This window comes from Malus domestica, chromosome 05, assembly GCF_042453785.1.
Source record: "Malus domestica chromosome 05, GDT2T_hap1".
Lineage (NCBI taxonomy): Eukaryota > Viridiplantae > Streptophyta > Magnoliopsida > Rosales > Rosaceae > Malus > Malus domestica.
The window spans coordinates 10868789-10884425 of NC_091665.1; the positions used below are offsets into that span (position 1 = coordinate 10868789).

A 15637-nucleotide genomic window follows, 5' to 3' on the forward strand; every position below is an offset into this window, starting at 1 on the left:
TTACGGGTAATCTGTCGAAGATTTCTTATGAAGTAAAAGGCACGTGAAGTTTACTATTAAATCATCCAACGGTTGTCGACAAGAGTGAAAGAATAATACTGGTTATTAATTCCTATAAATGTCAACCTTCACCCTCCATTGCAAGGCAGACATACATAACTTTTCTTCATCTCCGAGAATGCCTTCCCAACGAAGCCTTTCAAGTCACTCAGTGTTCCTTATTCCTTAGGGTACCTCTGCAAACAACTCATCCAAAGCAAAAGTATTTCATATCATGAAGGTTGAAAGCAAGAGTATCTCATATCATGCTTTCTCCCTGTCCTTCTCCTTATTGTTGTTTTCATCTACGGGACAAGGAGAAAGAGAGCAATCAGCCAGCACTTGGTATCAATCTTCCGATCTGGAACCGACTGCCTGGAACCTCTTCCTGATTGCTTACCTAGCCTTGCTCTGGAGTACTCATCTTCAACATCTTATGCTTCTTCTTCGTCTACCACATTTTCCTGGGGAACAGATAAGGGAAGTGAAAATGATACCTCGAAGCATGTGGAGACAATGTGCTAATTCATCCTCAGCTAGGGACAAGGAGAAAGAAATCAAATGGTGGGCACTTGGAAAGATTGAAGAAAGAAACAAACCATCATCTCTACCTCGTGCCTGCCTACCGTGCAGAAGAAACAAGCAAAGAAGAATTCAAACTGCACAATCAAATCAACCCAGCAGAATGAGTCTGATTTGAAACCAAGAAACTCTGATATTCCTCGCTCAGAATTCCAAACCACTTCGAGATCAAAGCTGTGGAAAGTCAACAAGATCATCTATCTCCAAAACCAGATTTGAGTTCTTAAACTCTACTCTGTCTGGTTTTTACTTTGCCATACTTGTCATGTTTATTCATTGTTTGTTTGTTTGCTTGTTTTTATGTGAGTTTATGTTTGAAACATTGAGGACAATGTTTGATTTAAGTGTGGGGGGGGGTAACCAAGTTGTTTTACATGAAATTCGTAGGAGTTTATCACCCATTACTTCTAGTGTTGTTCCTTGCTATTTTTAAGTGTTTTTAAGCTGTTTTGGAGTGATTTTGTGTGTTTTGACATAAAAATCCGAAAACCTCATAAAAATTTGAAAAATTGTTTTGAAAAACCCAAAAAGAGTTGTTTTTGTGTGTTTATTTGTGTCTTAGGGTACCTTCCAACACAATGATGAGGATTTGGTTTTTAATTACATGACTGTTAAAGAGAGTTATAAACATGGATGAAAATTTGATTTACTCTTTGGTGTATGCTTGGTTGTGGTTATAATTTATGAATTCACATGCAATCATAAAGGAAAAATTAGTTTTTGTAACATGCTTAAAGGAAGGAACTCAAATGAACGCTACAACCTTGTGAGACTTGAGCCTAAACGTTTATTTGGAGAGTTAATAATCTGTGCACCATTGTTTTCTAAAGTCATTGCATGATCTCATTATTCTTTGCTTGGTTGCTACTTAGAAGGCGTTTCATCATTTAGTTCCAAATGCTAGAACTCATGCCTATTTCATTCAAAGCATGCTATTGATTTGCATAACACATATTCAAGATGAAGTTGTGTAGTGACCACCAAAGCCAAATTGCCGTGCCCCTATTTCATTATGTGTTTAAGTTTAACCCCATTGAACCCGTTGAACCTTGTTAAGCCTATGTTCTTTGTTAACCCACACTATCCTTATCTAGCCTAGTTTTAGGACCATCCATACCTTTATTCTTGAAGCATAGTAAAGCATGACTTAAAAATGAACTCTTTTTTTTATCAATGTATTGCAGAAAGCAAGTGTGGGGGAAGTGATTCTTGTGTGTGTGTGTGTGCCAAAGTCCTTAATAAGGCACGGGTAGAAAAGAAAAAAAAAAGAGTGAAAAGAAAAAAAGAATTGAAAAGAGTATGAAAAAGAGCCCAAAGTGTTGCATGAATCTTCCCTTTGTATTTAAAAGTTGATTATGCATTCTATAGTGAATTCCAAGTGTCTATTTCATTGCTTTGTTTCCTATCGCTTTAAGAACGTTTGTTATTCATATCCTTTCTTTATTAGCCATTACCCCCAAGCCCTGTTACAACCCTTGATTTCAATCTTGAGTGTTGTGTGTTTCAATTTGTGGAGTTCGAAATTGGTATGAGCATATGGTGTCACTGGTTCTCGCATCTAAGTAGTAGCATTCCATTCATGAGATCATATCTAAACATGCTTAATAACTCCAGAAAATTACTTTCTTTGTTATAACATATGTGAGTCCTAGTCTTTCATGTTTACATCAATCTTCTCACATATACTAGTGTAGGGTGTGTAGTCAGAAAATGTGTGTGAAAATAGAGAGTATCTTGTAAGGAATTGAGCAAATTCTCTAAGGCATGTTACTACATTCAAAACATTGTTTTAATTGGTTAATTGTGAACTAGTAAGTGGTGACTGTAATTAAGTATGTGCTCAAGTGTAAAGATGACCAAAATCTAGGTTGTGTATTGTTTGTTTCGTTTGGCTCGAGGACTAGCAAAAGCTAAGTGTGGAGGAATTTGATAGGAGCATATTTATGCAACTGAGTTAGCTTGTTCTCATGCATTTATGTTGTTATTTCTTAGTTAATTATGTATTTTAAGCTATTTTCGTGTGTTTATAGGTCCATAGGCCTTATAAAGCAATAAGATGCATTTTGGAGCAGTTTTGGGCTTGGAATGAATAGCACATGCATGGAGCAAGGTGGATGGACGAAATTGAAGACTAAAGAGGCTAGGAATGTGTTAAAGAGAAAGAAGAATTAATGTAAAAATGACAAAGAGCTTAGCCACAAAGGGGTGTCACTCCACCATTCACCTTTCCATCATTGTCGTGCACCACCATTGCACTCCCTTTGGATTTCTATGCCTTGCATCATCATCCATGTTCCCTCAATTGACTCATTTGTTGCATCATTCCACTTCCTTTCCTTTGTCTACCATGTGTACAATATCCTTTCACCTCCTTGCACTCATTGATTCACCACTTACTCACCTTTCCACCCATGCCATGCATAATCACCCTTGTCCCTTCCATCATTTCAGATTTCATGCATCATTACATTGAATCATTGCACTCAATTGCTACACCATTCCTTTTTCCCTCCATTTCAGATTTCATGCATCATTACATTGCATCATTGCACTCAATTGCTACACCACTCCATGTTCCCCTCCATTGCCATGCACTTCCTCTATAAAAGGAAGTGTGTGTAACATAAATTTAGTTCATACTTGGTTAGATCATTCACTCCCATTTCAACACAACCTTCATCTAAACACATCCATTCATCCATACAAACAAACCTTCAAACACTCACCAACACCTTGTGTCGTAGCAAAGGAAGGGAAAGAAAGTGCTTGGATGTGCTTGTTGTCCAACTTGGATCATTGGAGCGTTTAGGTATTTTCTTTCTTTTGTTTCTAATGTTTAAATTCATTTCCTTTCGTTTTGTTGTAAATATGAGTGGCTAAACCCCTCTTGGCTAGGGGTGATTTCAAAGCCATGATTATGTGTGCAATATAATTGATAAATTCCAGTTATGAACTCTTGAATCATGAATGCAATTGGCTTAACTATTTGATTGATAACTTATTTGTATTTGTTAATTAAGGGTCGACACTTAATTAGCATGCATAAATCCGTTGCTAGAATATAAGGAAGTTTCACATAATCATTACAAACTTATATTGACATGTAGTGAAGGTCGCTTATAAACGATCGTGTTAAGTTCAATTCCTAGCATGAGTGACATGATGTCATAGTTGCAAGTGTTTTGTCAATGCTTATGATTTTCATTAAACGTAATGATCTTTGATTGTATCTCTATTATGATGTCATGTAGGGAACTTTGGAAGAATGTTTTGGGTTGTCAAATGATGTCATCCAATCTAATAAAACAAGGAAAATCTGAGAGTTAACTAGTGATGTCACGGTTAATTTGAAGCATTATCGTTCATAATTCAATGAAGTAGTAACTGGAAATCGAGTTATTTGCATACATGTCATGTGTGGAGAAAAAGCCTCTAGCTATCCCATCCATCATCTTATTTCTCACATTCACTTTACAATCTGTCTATTTTTTCATACTTGTTTGTTTGTTTCAACTTCATCCAAATCAAAACCCCCCTGTTAGTTTTTTGTTTCAAAGTGTTTCAAATCTATTTTAGTTTGTGTTTTTAAGTGTTTTCATTCAAATAAAAGTCAATTTTCGTCCAAAGTCATTCATAGTGTCTAGTTTAAGTTTATTTGGTTGTTTTAAGCTGTTTTGAGTAATTTAAGTTTGCTTTGAGTCTTGTGAGTCTTGTTAAGTGTTTTTAAGTTTAATTTTATGTTTTTGAGTCAATTTAGAGGTTATTAGCAAGCCCTCCTAATCCCTGGTCCAGAACGATTCCTACTTATACTTGTACTACAATTATCAAAAGAGGGTTAAATTTGTGCGTTAAGATAATTTTCGCATCACCCATTCATTACAATTTCGTCCCATTACACCTGATGGGTGGGTTGAATTATTATCTTTTTATTTTTAATTTTTTTTTAGGGTTAATCTTTGTTTACTACCCTAAAGTTTCGTGACTTTCAACATTGGGTACATGAAGTTTTTTCATCCCAGAGTCATACCTCAAGTCTTAAATTTGGGACAGTTTCATACCTCCGTTAAGTTTTCCGTTAGAACTTCTATTAACTGATGACGTGGCGCCCACGTGGATAATAACTGAGCGCCACGTGTCAATATGGGTCTACTTTAACATTAAAAAATTAAAAAGAAATTAAAATTAAAATTTAAAAAATAAAAAATTTCTGGGCTTCACCCGACCCCCTCCCTCCTTCTCCCTCCCGACTCCCTCCTTCCCTCTTCCTCCCTTCTCTTCTCTGCACCCATCCTCCCCGCACACCCACCCATTCCCCTCCTTCTCCCTCCTTTCTCTCCTCTGCAGTCCACACGGAGCTCTCCCACCCTTCCCTCTGATCCCTAACCCTAACCTCAAAATTCAGAACAAAAAAAAGAAGAAAGAAAACAGTAGATTAAGTACCAAGATCAAGAACCTAGGTGGAGAAGGGCAGCTAAATACCTTATCTTTACGGCGGTTCTGCGAAAATGCATTTTCAGAAACAGCCGTTTCCGTTTCGAAGAATTCTGAATCCGTTTTTTCTACTTTTGATTGACGCGAGCCATCTGCTAGCTGCTCCCTCAGCTTTCAGCTAGTTCTCTCTCATCTTTCTTCTCCTCTGCTACCTGGGTCATCCTCGTCCAAGGTAATTTTATTTTACTTTTTTTGTGATTTTCTCAGGGATTATCTGCTAGGTTTTAATTTGTGCTCTGAAATTTGTGAAATTTATTGGGTTTTCGTAATGGGTTTGCCGAAATTTCTTCGGTCATGTGGAAAATCTATGCAGTAAATTTCTTCATTCGTAATGGGTATCCTGTTTTCTGAAATGAATGTTCTGTTTTGAGGTGTATAAAACACAATGCTTTTTAGTTGCTTACAATGGGTTTGTGAAAATTCCTCTTAGGCATAAGGCCTAGAGGCCCATTGAGAGCCAATTCATAGCGGAGCAAAGCAAAGTCACGGCGGACCTTAGCAAGGAAGGGTGCGAATGCAAGATCCACGACCTCGCGAATTGAAGCCTTGCGCACAGCAACCATGGCAGAAAAAGAAGGTGGGTGGGTGTGCAAATGAGGGAAACCAGGATGCGAGAAGGATGATGCCATTGATAAGATCCAAATCTCTAAGCCTTTAATCCACTTGCAAGTCACAGAGGATAAAGAGGAAGAGGGAAGGAAGAGAAGGGAGGGAGAATAAGGGGAATGGGTCGGTGTGTGGAGAGGATGTGTGCAAAGAAGAGAAGGGAGGGAGAAGGAGGAGAGGGTTGAGAGGAAGGAGGTGGGAGGTGGGAGGTGGGAGGGGGTCGGTTGAAGCCCATAATTTTTTTCTTTTTAAAATTTTAATTTTTAAATTTTTTTTTTAATATTAAAGTGGACCCATATTGACACGTGGCGTTCAGTTATTGTCCACGTGGGCGCCATGTCATCAGTTAATAGAAATTCTAATGGAAAACTTAATGGAGGTATGAAACTGTCCCAAATTTAAAACTTGAGGTATGACTCTAGGATGAAAAAAATTTCATGTACCAAATGTTGAAAACTACGAAACTTTAGGGTAGTAAACAGAGATTAACCCCTTTTTTAAATATTCAAGTGGGCCACATTGACAAGTGACGCCCAATCATTGTCCACATGAGCGCCATGTAATCAATTAACAGAGTTTCTCATAGAAAACTTAACGAATGTTTGAAAGTGTCCCGGAATTAGAACTTTAGGTACCAGACTGGGACGAAAAAAACTTCATATACCAAATATTGAGAACCAAGAAACTTCAGGGTAGTAAACTAAGATTAACCTTATTTTATTTATCAAACATAAAATATGCCCCAATTTTTTTACGAAGTTGCTTTTGAAAAAATTTAAGTAATCTCAAACCAGTCTGATATGAGATTTTTATGCGAGGCACGAGGCTGCTTTGTAGCTTGTAGTAACCATCATTTTAGGAAATTTTTTAGTTGTAACGGAAACACGGATGATATACTACGTGTTTTTATGCAAGTGGTGGAAACTTTTAATTTTTAAGTTATTAACCTTTTAACACACATAACCCACCATTTATATAGGGACACGTAGTGTGCCACTTCGTGTGACGGGAACACTGAAAAATCTCTCCTCATTTTATATGTCAAGTGGAAGCACTATTGGTTTGTTTTAAAGTTTGCAGAGGTTCACACAACTGCACTGTTTGTTGAGGTTAACACGATCTATATGTTTTATAGCTAATTTCTTGTTATATTTTTCTACTGATATTTTCACCTATATCTATATCACTCCTGTCGGACTGACCGATGCTTAAATGATTCTTTAATCCATGCATCTAACTGATGCTTAAATGACGTAGAATTTGGCTGCTTGCTCTCCCACTTGTTTTTTACAACAAAAGCTTGGAGCCAATTTGTTTTTAATTTAATTAATATTGTGTGGGTCCCATAATCCACCAATGGGATAAAATCTTGAATCTGAGGAAAAATATTGTGAGCAAAAATATTTTCTGAGGAATTAACAAAAAAGTGCCTCACCATTTAGAATTCCTTACAAGTTGAAAATCCAAAAGATGAGGTCGTCTCCGGATCTTTTATTTTACAACAGAAGATTTGATTGTGAACAAATACCAGCAAATCTTGAATCTATGGGGGGAATTTCCCGTTGCGAATAATATTGTATCGCAACTTGAACATTACAACAAAATTATATGCAAACGCGCACAATGCAGCTTCTCCAGATTACGCTTTGCGTTTCACTTCTTCTTACCCCGTTGATCAATTCACCGAGCTCCTTGATGTCATATCAGTAGAACGCAAATATTCATTGCCATTGTAATGAATCTAGAGCTTGCTGGTGAATCTGCTTATCTCCAGCTGCCACTACATTATAACCTAGGGAACACACCAAATACCATTATCCATTCAGCTCTAAGAACATAAATAAAAAGGTCGTACCCAGTGCACAAGGCTCCCGCTTTACGCAGGGTCTGGGAGAGGTGAATGTTGGCTAGCCTTACCCCCATTTATGGAGAGGCTGCTCCCAAGTCTCAAACCCGAGACCTACCGCTTATGGGCGAAGGAACTTGCCATCGCACCAAGTGCGACCTCTAAGAACATAAATAAATAAATAAATAAAATGAAGCCGCAGAAATAAGGCGGTATATATAAATAGAGCTGGTGACGCATTATTAGAAGTTAGCATACTTGTTGCCTTTGAATTTGGAGAAGCATCCCAAGAAAGCCGATGTCCCTTCCAATCAGTTATGACTCCGCCAGCACCTTCTATCACAGGTATCAGTGAAAGAAAATCGTATGGCTGACAAAATAGTTGAGATTCTTGTTAGGTAAAAGCAATGAAGTATATCTAACACAATAACATCTTTCACGGATGATGAAAAATCTAGCAAGACTAATGCACGGTTGCAGATTTAGACAGCTCAATGTAACAAAAAAGGCGTTGAAGTGCAGAAAAGAAAGGTGCAGATATCACAAAGGTTAGATACACATCAGAAGAATCTAACAGTCCCTTCTGCTGTACATTATCACACTAATTCAACCCGAGTTCAATAGAATAGCTACCACTCATGTAATCCACCAGGCATCGCCTTTTCATGGCCAAGAGTGTAAATTAGTCATATAAACAGTTTAACAACAAAGAGTTCAGTTTACCTTGAGACCAGACTCAACAACGAGATCCACAAAACCAGAAGCCAGCAGAGCATAAGCATAGCAGTCACAGCCGTACAATGGCACTTTCACCTGCAGACCAGATATGAAACACTTGAATCATTTTATTTCTCTTTTTTATATGAAACACAAATTTTAAAATATTTAAAGATGAAAACACCTGCTGGCAAAAAATGTAAAAATGGATGAGACACCTAGGAGTCAAATTTTCACATTAAATTTCCTCATGTTGAGTTAAATACTAGGAAATTTGGCTTAAAAATCAATTCCAGTGTAATAATGAGCTACCAATGTTGCTCGGGATTGAGTGACAATGAAAAACCCTCTCAAATTACCCCACAAAGCATAGTAACACCACAAAAAGTAAAAGATACTGACAAAGAAAGCCCAAAATAAGCACTGTCCAACTTTGCGCTCCTCTTTTTTCCCTTTCAGGTAATTTTTATTAACTGAGTGTGATTCCTAAGTTTCTTGTATATAAGTGAATCCACCTAACATGTGACAGTATTCTCCCGTCACCTAATTTTAAAACTCTTTTTTTTTATGAACAAACCTTATTTCTAACACGAATAAATGCCTCTTCTGCCTCTGCGCTGAATAGATGTGGGCTTGTAGTGTACCTAATCATGGGAACACGTAAAGTTATATAAAAAAAATTCTCAAAACAAAACTGAAAGAGAAAAGGAAAATTATACATCCCTGGTTCACAGGAATTGGATGCCATAAAGGTCTAGATACCTTTTAGACATGGTTTACTTTTTAAGCAACAATTATTTTGGCTACGAGTTCGAAGGAGAAATTTTGGGAAGATCTTGGAGACTTGGTGCAAGGAATTGCTCAGACGGAGAAGGTATCAGGCAACTATGGAGGTTTTCATGGTGGCCATGGTTTTGGGAAGAGAAACGAGGATGGGGAAGCCATCTTGGATTTTGCAATGGCATATGATCTCTTTGTAGCCAACACCTTTAAGAAGAGAGAAGAACATGTGATCACCTACAAGAGTGGGTCGTCAAAAACACAAATAGATTTTCTTCTAATGAGGAAAGGGGATCATATAACTTGTAAGGATTGCAAAGTTATACCGGGAGAGAATTTGGTTAATCAACATCGCTTATTGGTGATGGATGTACATATCAAAAGAAAGAGAAAAAAGAACAAGACCTGGAAGTGCCCAATGACTAGATGGTGGAATTTAAAAGGAGAAAAACAAGTCATTTTGAAAGAGAAAGTAATCATCCAATGCGTGTGGGATAGAGAGGGGGAAGCTAGCCAAAGGTGGGATTCCATGGCTAGTTGTATCCGAAAAGTAGCAAAAGAAGTATTAGGAGAGTCCATGGGCTTTGCTCCATACCAAAAGGAATCTTGGTGGTGGAATGAGGAGGTACAAACAAAGCTGAAGGCTAAGAAGGAATGTTGTAAAGCCTTATACAAGGATAGGACCGATGAAAATGGTGAAAGGTATAGAATAGCGAAGCCAGAGGCGAAGAAAGCTGTGAGAGATGCTAAGCAAGCGGCTTATGACGATATGTATAAGCGACTAGATACCAAAGAAGGAGAGTTAGATATCTTTAAACTAGCTAGAGCAAGGGAAAAGAAGACAACGGACCTAAACCAAGTGAGTTGCATCAAGGATGACGATGGAAAGGTTCTTGCTACAGAGAACGTGGTCAAAGACAGATTGAGAGGTTATTTTCATAATCTTTTCAATAAAGGACATGAAATGAGTACTTCTTTGGGGGAGTTGAGTAACTCAGAAGAGTGTAGAAACTACTCTTTTTACCACCAAATCAGGAAGGAAGAAGTGGTTGTAGCTTTGAAAAAGATGAAGCATAGAAAAGCAGTGGGCCCAGATGATATACCTATCGAAGTGTGGAAAGTCTTGGGAGAGACGGGTATAGCATGGCTCACGGACCTTTTCAATAAGATTTTGAAAACGAAGAAGATGCCAAATGAGTGTGACGAAAGAACACTTTGGTGCCTATCTACAAGAATAAGGGCGACGTACAAAATTGCATGAACTATAGGGGTATTAAGCTAATAAGTCATACAATGAAGCTCTGGGAGAGAGTTATTGAGCATAGATTGAGGCAAGAGACACAGGTTTTAGACAACCAATTCGGGTTCATGACAGGGCACTCAACCATGAAGGCAACTATCTCTTACGAAGATTGATGAAAAGATATAGAGATAAGAAAAAGAATTTACACATGCTCTTTATAGAGGTCCCAAGAGACATTCTTTGGAGGATTTTAGAGAAGAAAGGAGTACGAGTCGCATATATACAAGCTATAAAGGATGTGTATGATGGAGCAAAGACTGCCGTAAGAACTCATGAAGGACAAACAAAGATTCCCCATAACTGTAGGGTTACATCAAGGCTCATCCTTAAGTCCTTACCTTTTTGCATTGGTAATGGATGAGTTAACGAGACATATTCAAAATGATATTCCTTGGTGTATGCTTTTCGCAGACAATATAGTGTTGATAGATGAAACTCAGGAAGGGGTAAATGCGAAGCTTAACCTTTGGATAGAAGTGTTGGAATCTAAAGGTCTTCGCCTAAGCCGATCAAAGATAGAATATATGGTGTGCAAGTTCAATGCAAATGGAGGCCCAAATGAGTTAAGGGTGAGGATCAAAGATCAGGAAGTACCAAAGAGCGACCGCTTTCGCTACCTAGGATTTATCTTGCAAAAGAACGGAGAATTAGATAAGACCCCAACCATAGAATACAAGCTGGATGGATGAAGTGGAAGAGTGCATCCGGCGTGTTGTGTGATTGTCGTATGCCACTGAAGCTCATGAGAAAATTTTATAGGACGGCAATAAGGCCGACAATGCTATATGACACGAAATGTGGGCGGTGAAGCATCAACACGTACATAAAATGGGTGTAGCTGAGATGAGGATGCTTCGTTGGATGTGTGGGCACACGAGAAAGGATAAGATTAGGAATGAGGATATCCGAGGCAAAGTAGGAGTAGCCAAAATTGAAGGAAAGATGAGAGAAAATCGGTTACGGTGGTTTGGACATGAGCAAAGAAGGCTTACTGACACTGTGGTTAGAAGATGTGACTACGGGACAGAGGTCCAAGGCCGAAGGGGTAGATGAAGACCTAGGAAAACTTTGGAAGAGACTCTAAGAAAAGACTGAGTACTTGGATCTAACGGAGTACATGACACAAAACCGAGCGCAATGGCGTTCTAAGATTCATATAGCGGACCCCACTTAGTGGGAAAAGGCTTTGTTGTTGTTGTTGTTGTAATCATTTTGGCTATGCAATGGATACTCAAAGGAAAAAGGAAGAACCTACAAATAAGCCTGTGCCAGATTTGCACAAGCACGTGTGGACACTACTTGGCCATTCAATGTAGTTTTCCTCCCACTAATCCCAACCCATCTTTCTCTTAAAATTGGCTGATCAATTATGCCAAGAATCTGGAAGAAAAAAAGTAAAAGTTCAATAAGAGAGTATATACGTATAATATTTAACTTTTAGGTAACTTTTAAGTAAAACTAATAGAGAAGTAGCCTGTTCTTATTTCGCATGTTGCAGCAGTTGATTCTTACTGGTTTACCCCGGTGTAGCAGAGCAATGAGAGTACCAAACACAGGTTTTCCTGGGGAAATAAACGGCAGATTTTACCAGAGTAGAATTTGAAAGAAAAAAAATCATGTCATAAGACTCATAAAAATAATCTTCCTTTAAGAGAAACATACCGGTGATAAAGCTCTTTGTCCCGTCTATTGGATCTAAAACCCATACATAATCTGCAAACTTCTCTTTGCATCTCCACCCATTTTCTTCTCCAAAACTGCAATGAAAACTCCATCATATCTTCTCCGATAGCACAAAATCTATATATTCGTGGTTGTACATATAAATTTAACATTGAGATAAAACAAATCTTCTTTTATTTTCCATTGGGTTTAAGGGAAATAGTCAGAGCCATAGGAGAGTGGTAAAGAATAAAAAAGCTAAATGAGATGCCTAAACTCGTCAATCAAATTAAACAATCATAGCTTAGGCGAAACTTGTAACGTTCAATTCTAAAATGAAAACACCAAGCCAAAAAATTGAAAAACCAAAACAATTAGAGATAATATTTCATTTTAGCTTTTTATAGGTAAAATAATGTATCATTTAGAATGTAAATCTAAACACTCTAGAATTTTATGGTCTAGTTCAACTTAAGCACTCCAGTTTCCTCGCGACCAATTGAAATGCAAGGAAAATGATCTAGTTACGTACATAGCATGAGAAGGAAGATTCTCTAATATAATTGAAACCATCGCTTCCTCTGCTGTTTGATCTGCAATTGTTACAGGGCCTGCAGGAAAACAGTCAAGCCGGAAATCAATGGCTAATAAAGTTTCCCTTACTCCACACTGCACACCAATCAATTACTCACTCCGAAAGGTCTTCCGCGCACTAGCTCACTCAGCTTCATCACTTCAACGTTTTCCCAATTATTTTAGAAACCAAAACAGCCCATAACTCAATGCTCAAATTGAAATTTGCTTTTCGTACATTTTCTCAGCAATCAAACATAAAATCACAACAAATGAATCTAGCATTCCTAATATTCTCCAAATTCCCCGTATATCGTCAAATTTTCAAATTTAATCTATTCTCGCCGCTTAGTAATACAGTCTTCACTAAGAGGTTTTAGTTTCGAATCTAACGGATGAAGAGTTGGACACGTTAGTGTAAATAGATCATTGTATCGAAAACAGAGCAGGTATGGTAATACACACTTATAGAAACTTACTGGAATCTTCTTTATCGAGAATGTCAAATTTCTGCCGGAAATATTTCCGAATAACTTCACCGGAGGCCTCGGCAACCTTGTTGGCGACCTGGGCGAAGCGATCAAGCTCGAAATCGTTGGGTGGGAGCGAATCGACGGCGTCAGGGAGGTCGGAGAGGGAGGCCATTGCGAGACGGAGTGGAGGACGGGAGAGAGGGAGGCGGAGGTGCGAGAGTGAGGGCTTGGGAGTAGAGAAACGGAGGGCGGGAGTATTGAGATTGGGAATCGGAATGGGAATCGGAGGGGTTTGGGAGAAGGAGAGGGGTTTGGGAATGTGGGAGAGCATTTGGGGAGACTGATGAGGCTGAAAAGGGACAGAAGAGACGGCGGTGGAGTGGTGGTGGCTGAAGAAACGAGGGACTTGTGACAGAACTCGGAGAAGTCTAATTCAGTTGGGGGCTTTTGGATTTGGTGGTTTAGGGAGTGGAGGTTGACGTGTTTTGTGCACCGTTGGATTGTGAAAGGCCGGCTGGATTGTACCAGTCTCAAATGTGGACCCAGAACCCCAAATCCGGATCCTCGTCGGATCCTTTTGGTGAGGATCCCGGGATCCGTCAATCATGTCCGTTCATCGTACATCATGCGATCAAAAATTATTTTAAATATTTTTATTTAAAATTAAACATTAATCGTACTTAACAAAAACTGATCACACGACGTACAATGAACAGACACGAATCATGGATCCCCAAAATTCTCACCAAAAGGATCTAGAGAGGATCTTGTTGGCTCCACAAGGAGCTTTTGTCTCGGAAGAGGATCCTCTCCGAATCCACTTTGTGGGGATCAAGATCCTCACATCCTAGCCGTTCATCGTACATCGTACATCGTGCAGTTAGTTTTCGTCAGATACTATTTGTGTTTAATTTTAAATTAAAAAAGTCAAATAATTTCTGACCACACGAGACACAATGAATGGCTAAGATGTGAGGATCCTTATGATCCCCACAAAGTGGATCCAGATGGAATTCAAATCCCCTTTGTCTATATCTGAATTTTTGGGTAAAATACAAAAAAAGTACATCAACTATTGGTCGAACCATAATGTCATACTTCATTTTAAAACATTGCAATGTCAATAAGTCAATATCTTATCTTATGAATTTGTTGCAAACCTCTATTAGTTCATCTGTCAATGTCTCCGTTAAATGTTGATGTGGCTTGTACTGGGTCTCATTCCCTCCCGAGATAGAGTTCCAAGTTATTTTTTGAAACATGTGGATCATCTCAAAGGATGAAACGTGTATATTACCAATAAATTTTAAATTATATATTAAAATAAAATAAAATTTTTTTTTTTTCGAAAACTATGCATTTCGATTTGAAACCGAAAGCCTCAATCGTGCAGTTCATTGTGATTCATTCTAGTTCTCAAATCAAAGAAGAATCCTAACCCTAAGTTCCCAAATCACATCACCCGCTCCAAATCGCGATCAATTAGATTAGGAATTCAGCAAAAATCTTAAGTTCATCTCGTTCAATTAGTTTTCCTCTGTTCGTTTGTGTTGGAAGGCGCAATTTCATCCCGGGATCCACTGGCTTCAAATGATAGAAGAATATTTTGAAGGCTTCGAAATAGGGTGGAATGTACGTGAGGATCCCAAGGAAACGACACCAACCTACTGTAAGTACATTTTTAGTTCGTTTTATGCTTTGTTGCTTCCCGTGATTCCCGTTGTTCTGGTTTTGTTGATTCCAAAATCTTTGTTGGTGATGGGTGGGATTTATACTTTGTTTATTCCAAACGCTTACTGATATGTTGGATAATGTGGTCCTTTTAGTAGTTTGTTTATTTTTGTTCATAAAATTTTGGTGCTTTGGTGCTTTGTTTATTCTAATGTTGGATAACGTGGTCCTTTTGGCTTTTTGTTTGTTGAAAATTGCAATTGTTTATGCAGGGTGGCTTGAGTCCTATGGTGTGTTGAATATATTAAATTGCACTAACTAGGGTTTTAACTAGGTTGTTTTCTGTGAATTTCAGTTTCTCAAGAGCAATTCTACTATTGGGGGAAAGTATTGTTTATTAGATGCTTGTAACAAAGTCTTAAAAATGTCATTGTTAGTGGTAGATGATATGGTGGAACCTTTAGGATATAGTGAGATGTTCATGAACTACTTCAACATGGACATTTCTAATGGCATAAAGCCCATTCAAAGAGATAATGATGCACAGACAATGTGCAACTTTGTTCCAAATGTTTGAGTGATAGACATGTACATAGAAGAATTGTCCCACAAGAAGCTCTCACCCAAGAAAAACAGTTCCTTTAGTCTATGGTGTGCACTTGTACAAGTACAATGGTGATAGAGGAATTAAGTGATGAAAAGGATTATGTTAGGTGTCAGCAGTAGATGATATGGTGGAAGCTTTAGGATATAGTAAGATGTTTCATGGACCACTACTATTTGATTCCCAACATGGACATTTCTAATGGTATGAAGCCCATTCAGAGTGATGTCGATGTACAGACAATGCAACTTTGTTCCAAATGTTTGAGTGATAGACATGTACATAGAAGA

At 38.2% G+C, this 15637-nt stretch overlaps 1 protein-coding gene and 1 long non-coding RNA gene across 3 annotated transcripts; one reads left to right on the forward strand and one right to left on the reverse strand.

The window, feature by feature from the left end:
- The first annotated feature begins 4841 nt into the window (after positions 1-4841).
- Positions 4842-6092, forward strand: LOC139195892 (uncharacterized). Its single transcript, XR_011580963.1, has 2 exons — positions 4842-5284; positions 5543-6092. It is a non-coding gene; the product is annotated as an uncharacterized lncRNA (long non-coding RNA).
- A 1014-nt stretch (positions 6093-7106) lies between these two features.
- LOC103410485 (bifunctional phosphatase IMPL2, chloroplastic-like) lies at positions 7107-13563 on the reverse strand. 2 transcript variants are annotated; one of them, XM_008349181.4, is made up of 9 exons: positions 13079-13563; positions 12559-12637; positions 12027-12121; positions 11877-11926; positions 11620-11744; positions 8859-8925; positions 8288-8377; positions 7823-7934; positions 7107-7510 (listed from the first exon to the last, which is right to left on the reverse strand). In XM_008349181.4, exons 1-9 carry the CDS (start codon positions 13401-13403, stop codon positions 7440-7442), a joined length of 1014 nt encoding a protein of 337 aa, XP_008347403.1. In that variant the 5' UTR covers positions 13404-13563; the 3' UTR covers positions 7107-7439. The 2 variants fall into 2 exon arrangements, with proteins under 2 accessions (XP_008347403.1, XP_070678352.1); XM_070822251.1 differs by lacking the exons at positions 8859-8925; positions 11620-11744 and having other exon boundaries at positions 13079-13559.
- Between the last annotated feature and the right edge of the window lie 2074 nt (positions 13564-15637).

What these genes read in the sequence shown, in the direction of transcription:
- LOC103410485 (XM_008349181.4), bottom strand. Translation starts at nt 13,403, where the DNA reads ATGCTCTCCCACATTCCCAAACCCCTCTCCTTCTCCCAAACCCCTCCG. An exon ending in TCTCGATAAAGAAGATTCCA is followed by an intron (nt 12,638 to 13,078) that starts GTAAGTTTCTAT and finishes GTTTTCCTGCAG; the next exon opens with GCCCTGTAACAATTGCAGAT. An exon ending in GACAAAGAGCTTTATCACCG is followed by an intron (nt 11,927 to 12,026) that starts GTATGTTTCTCT and finishes TTATTTCCCCAG; the next exon opens with GAAAACCTGTGTTTGGTACT.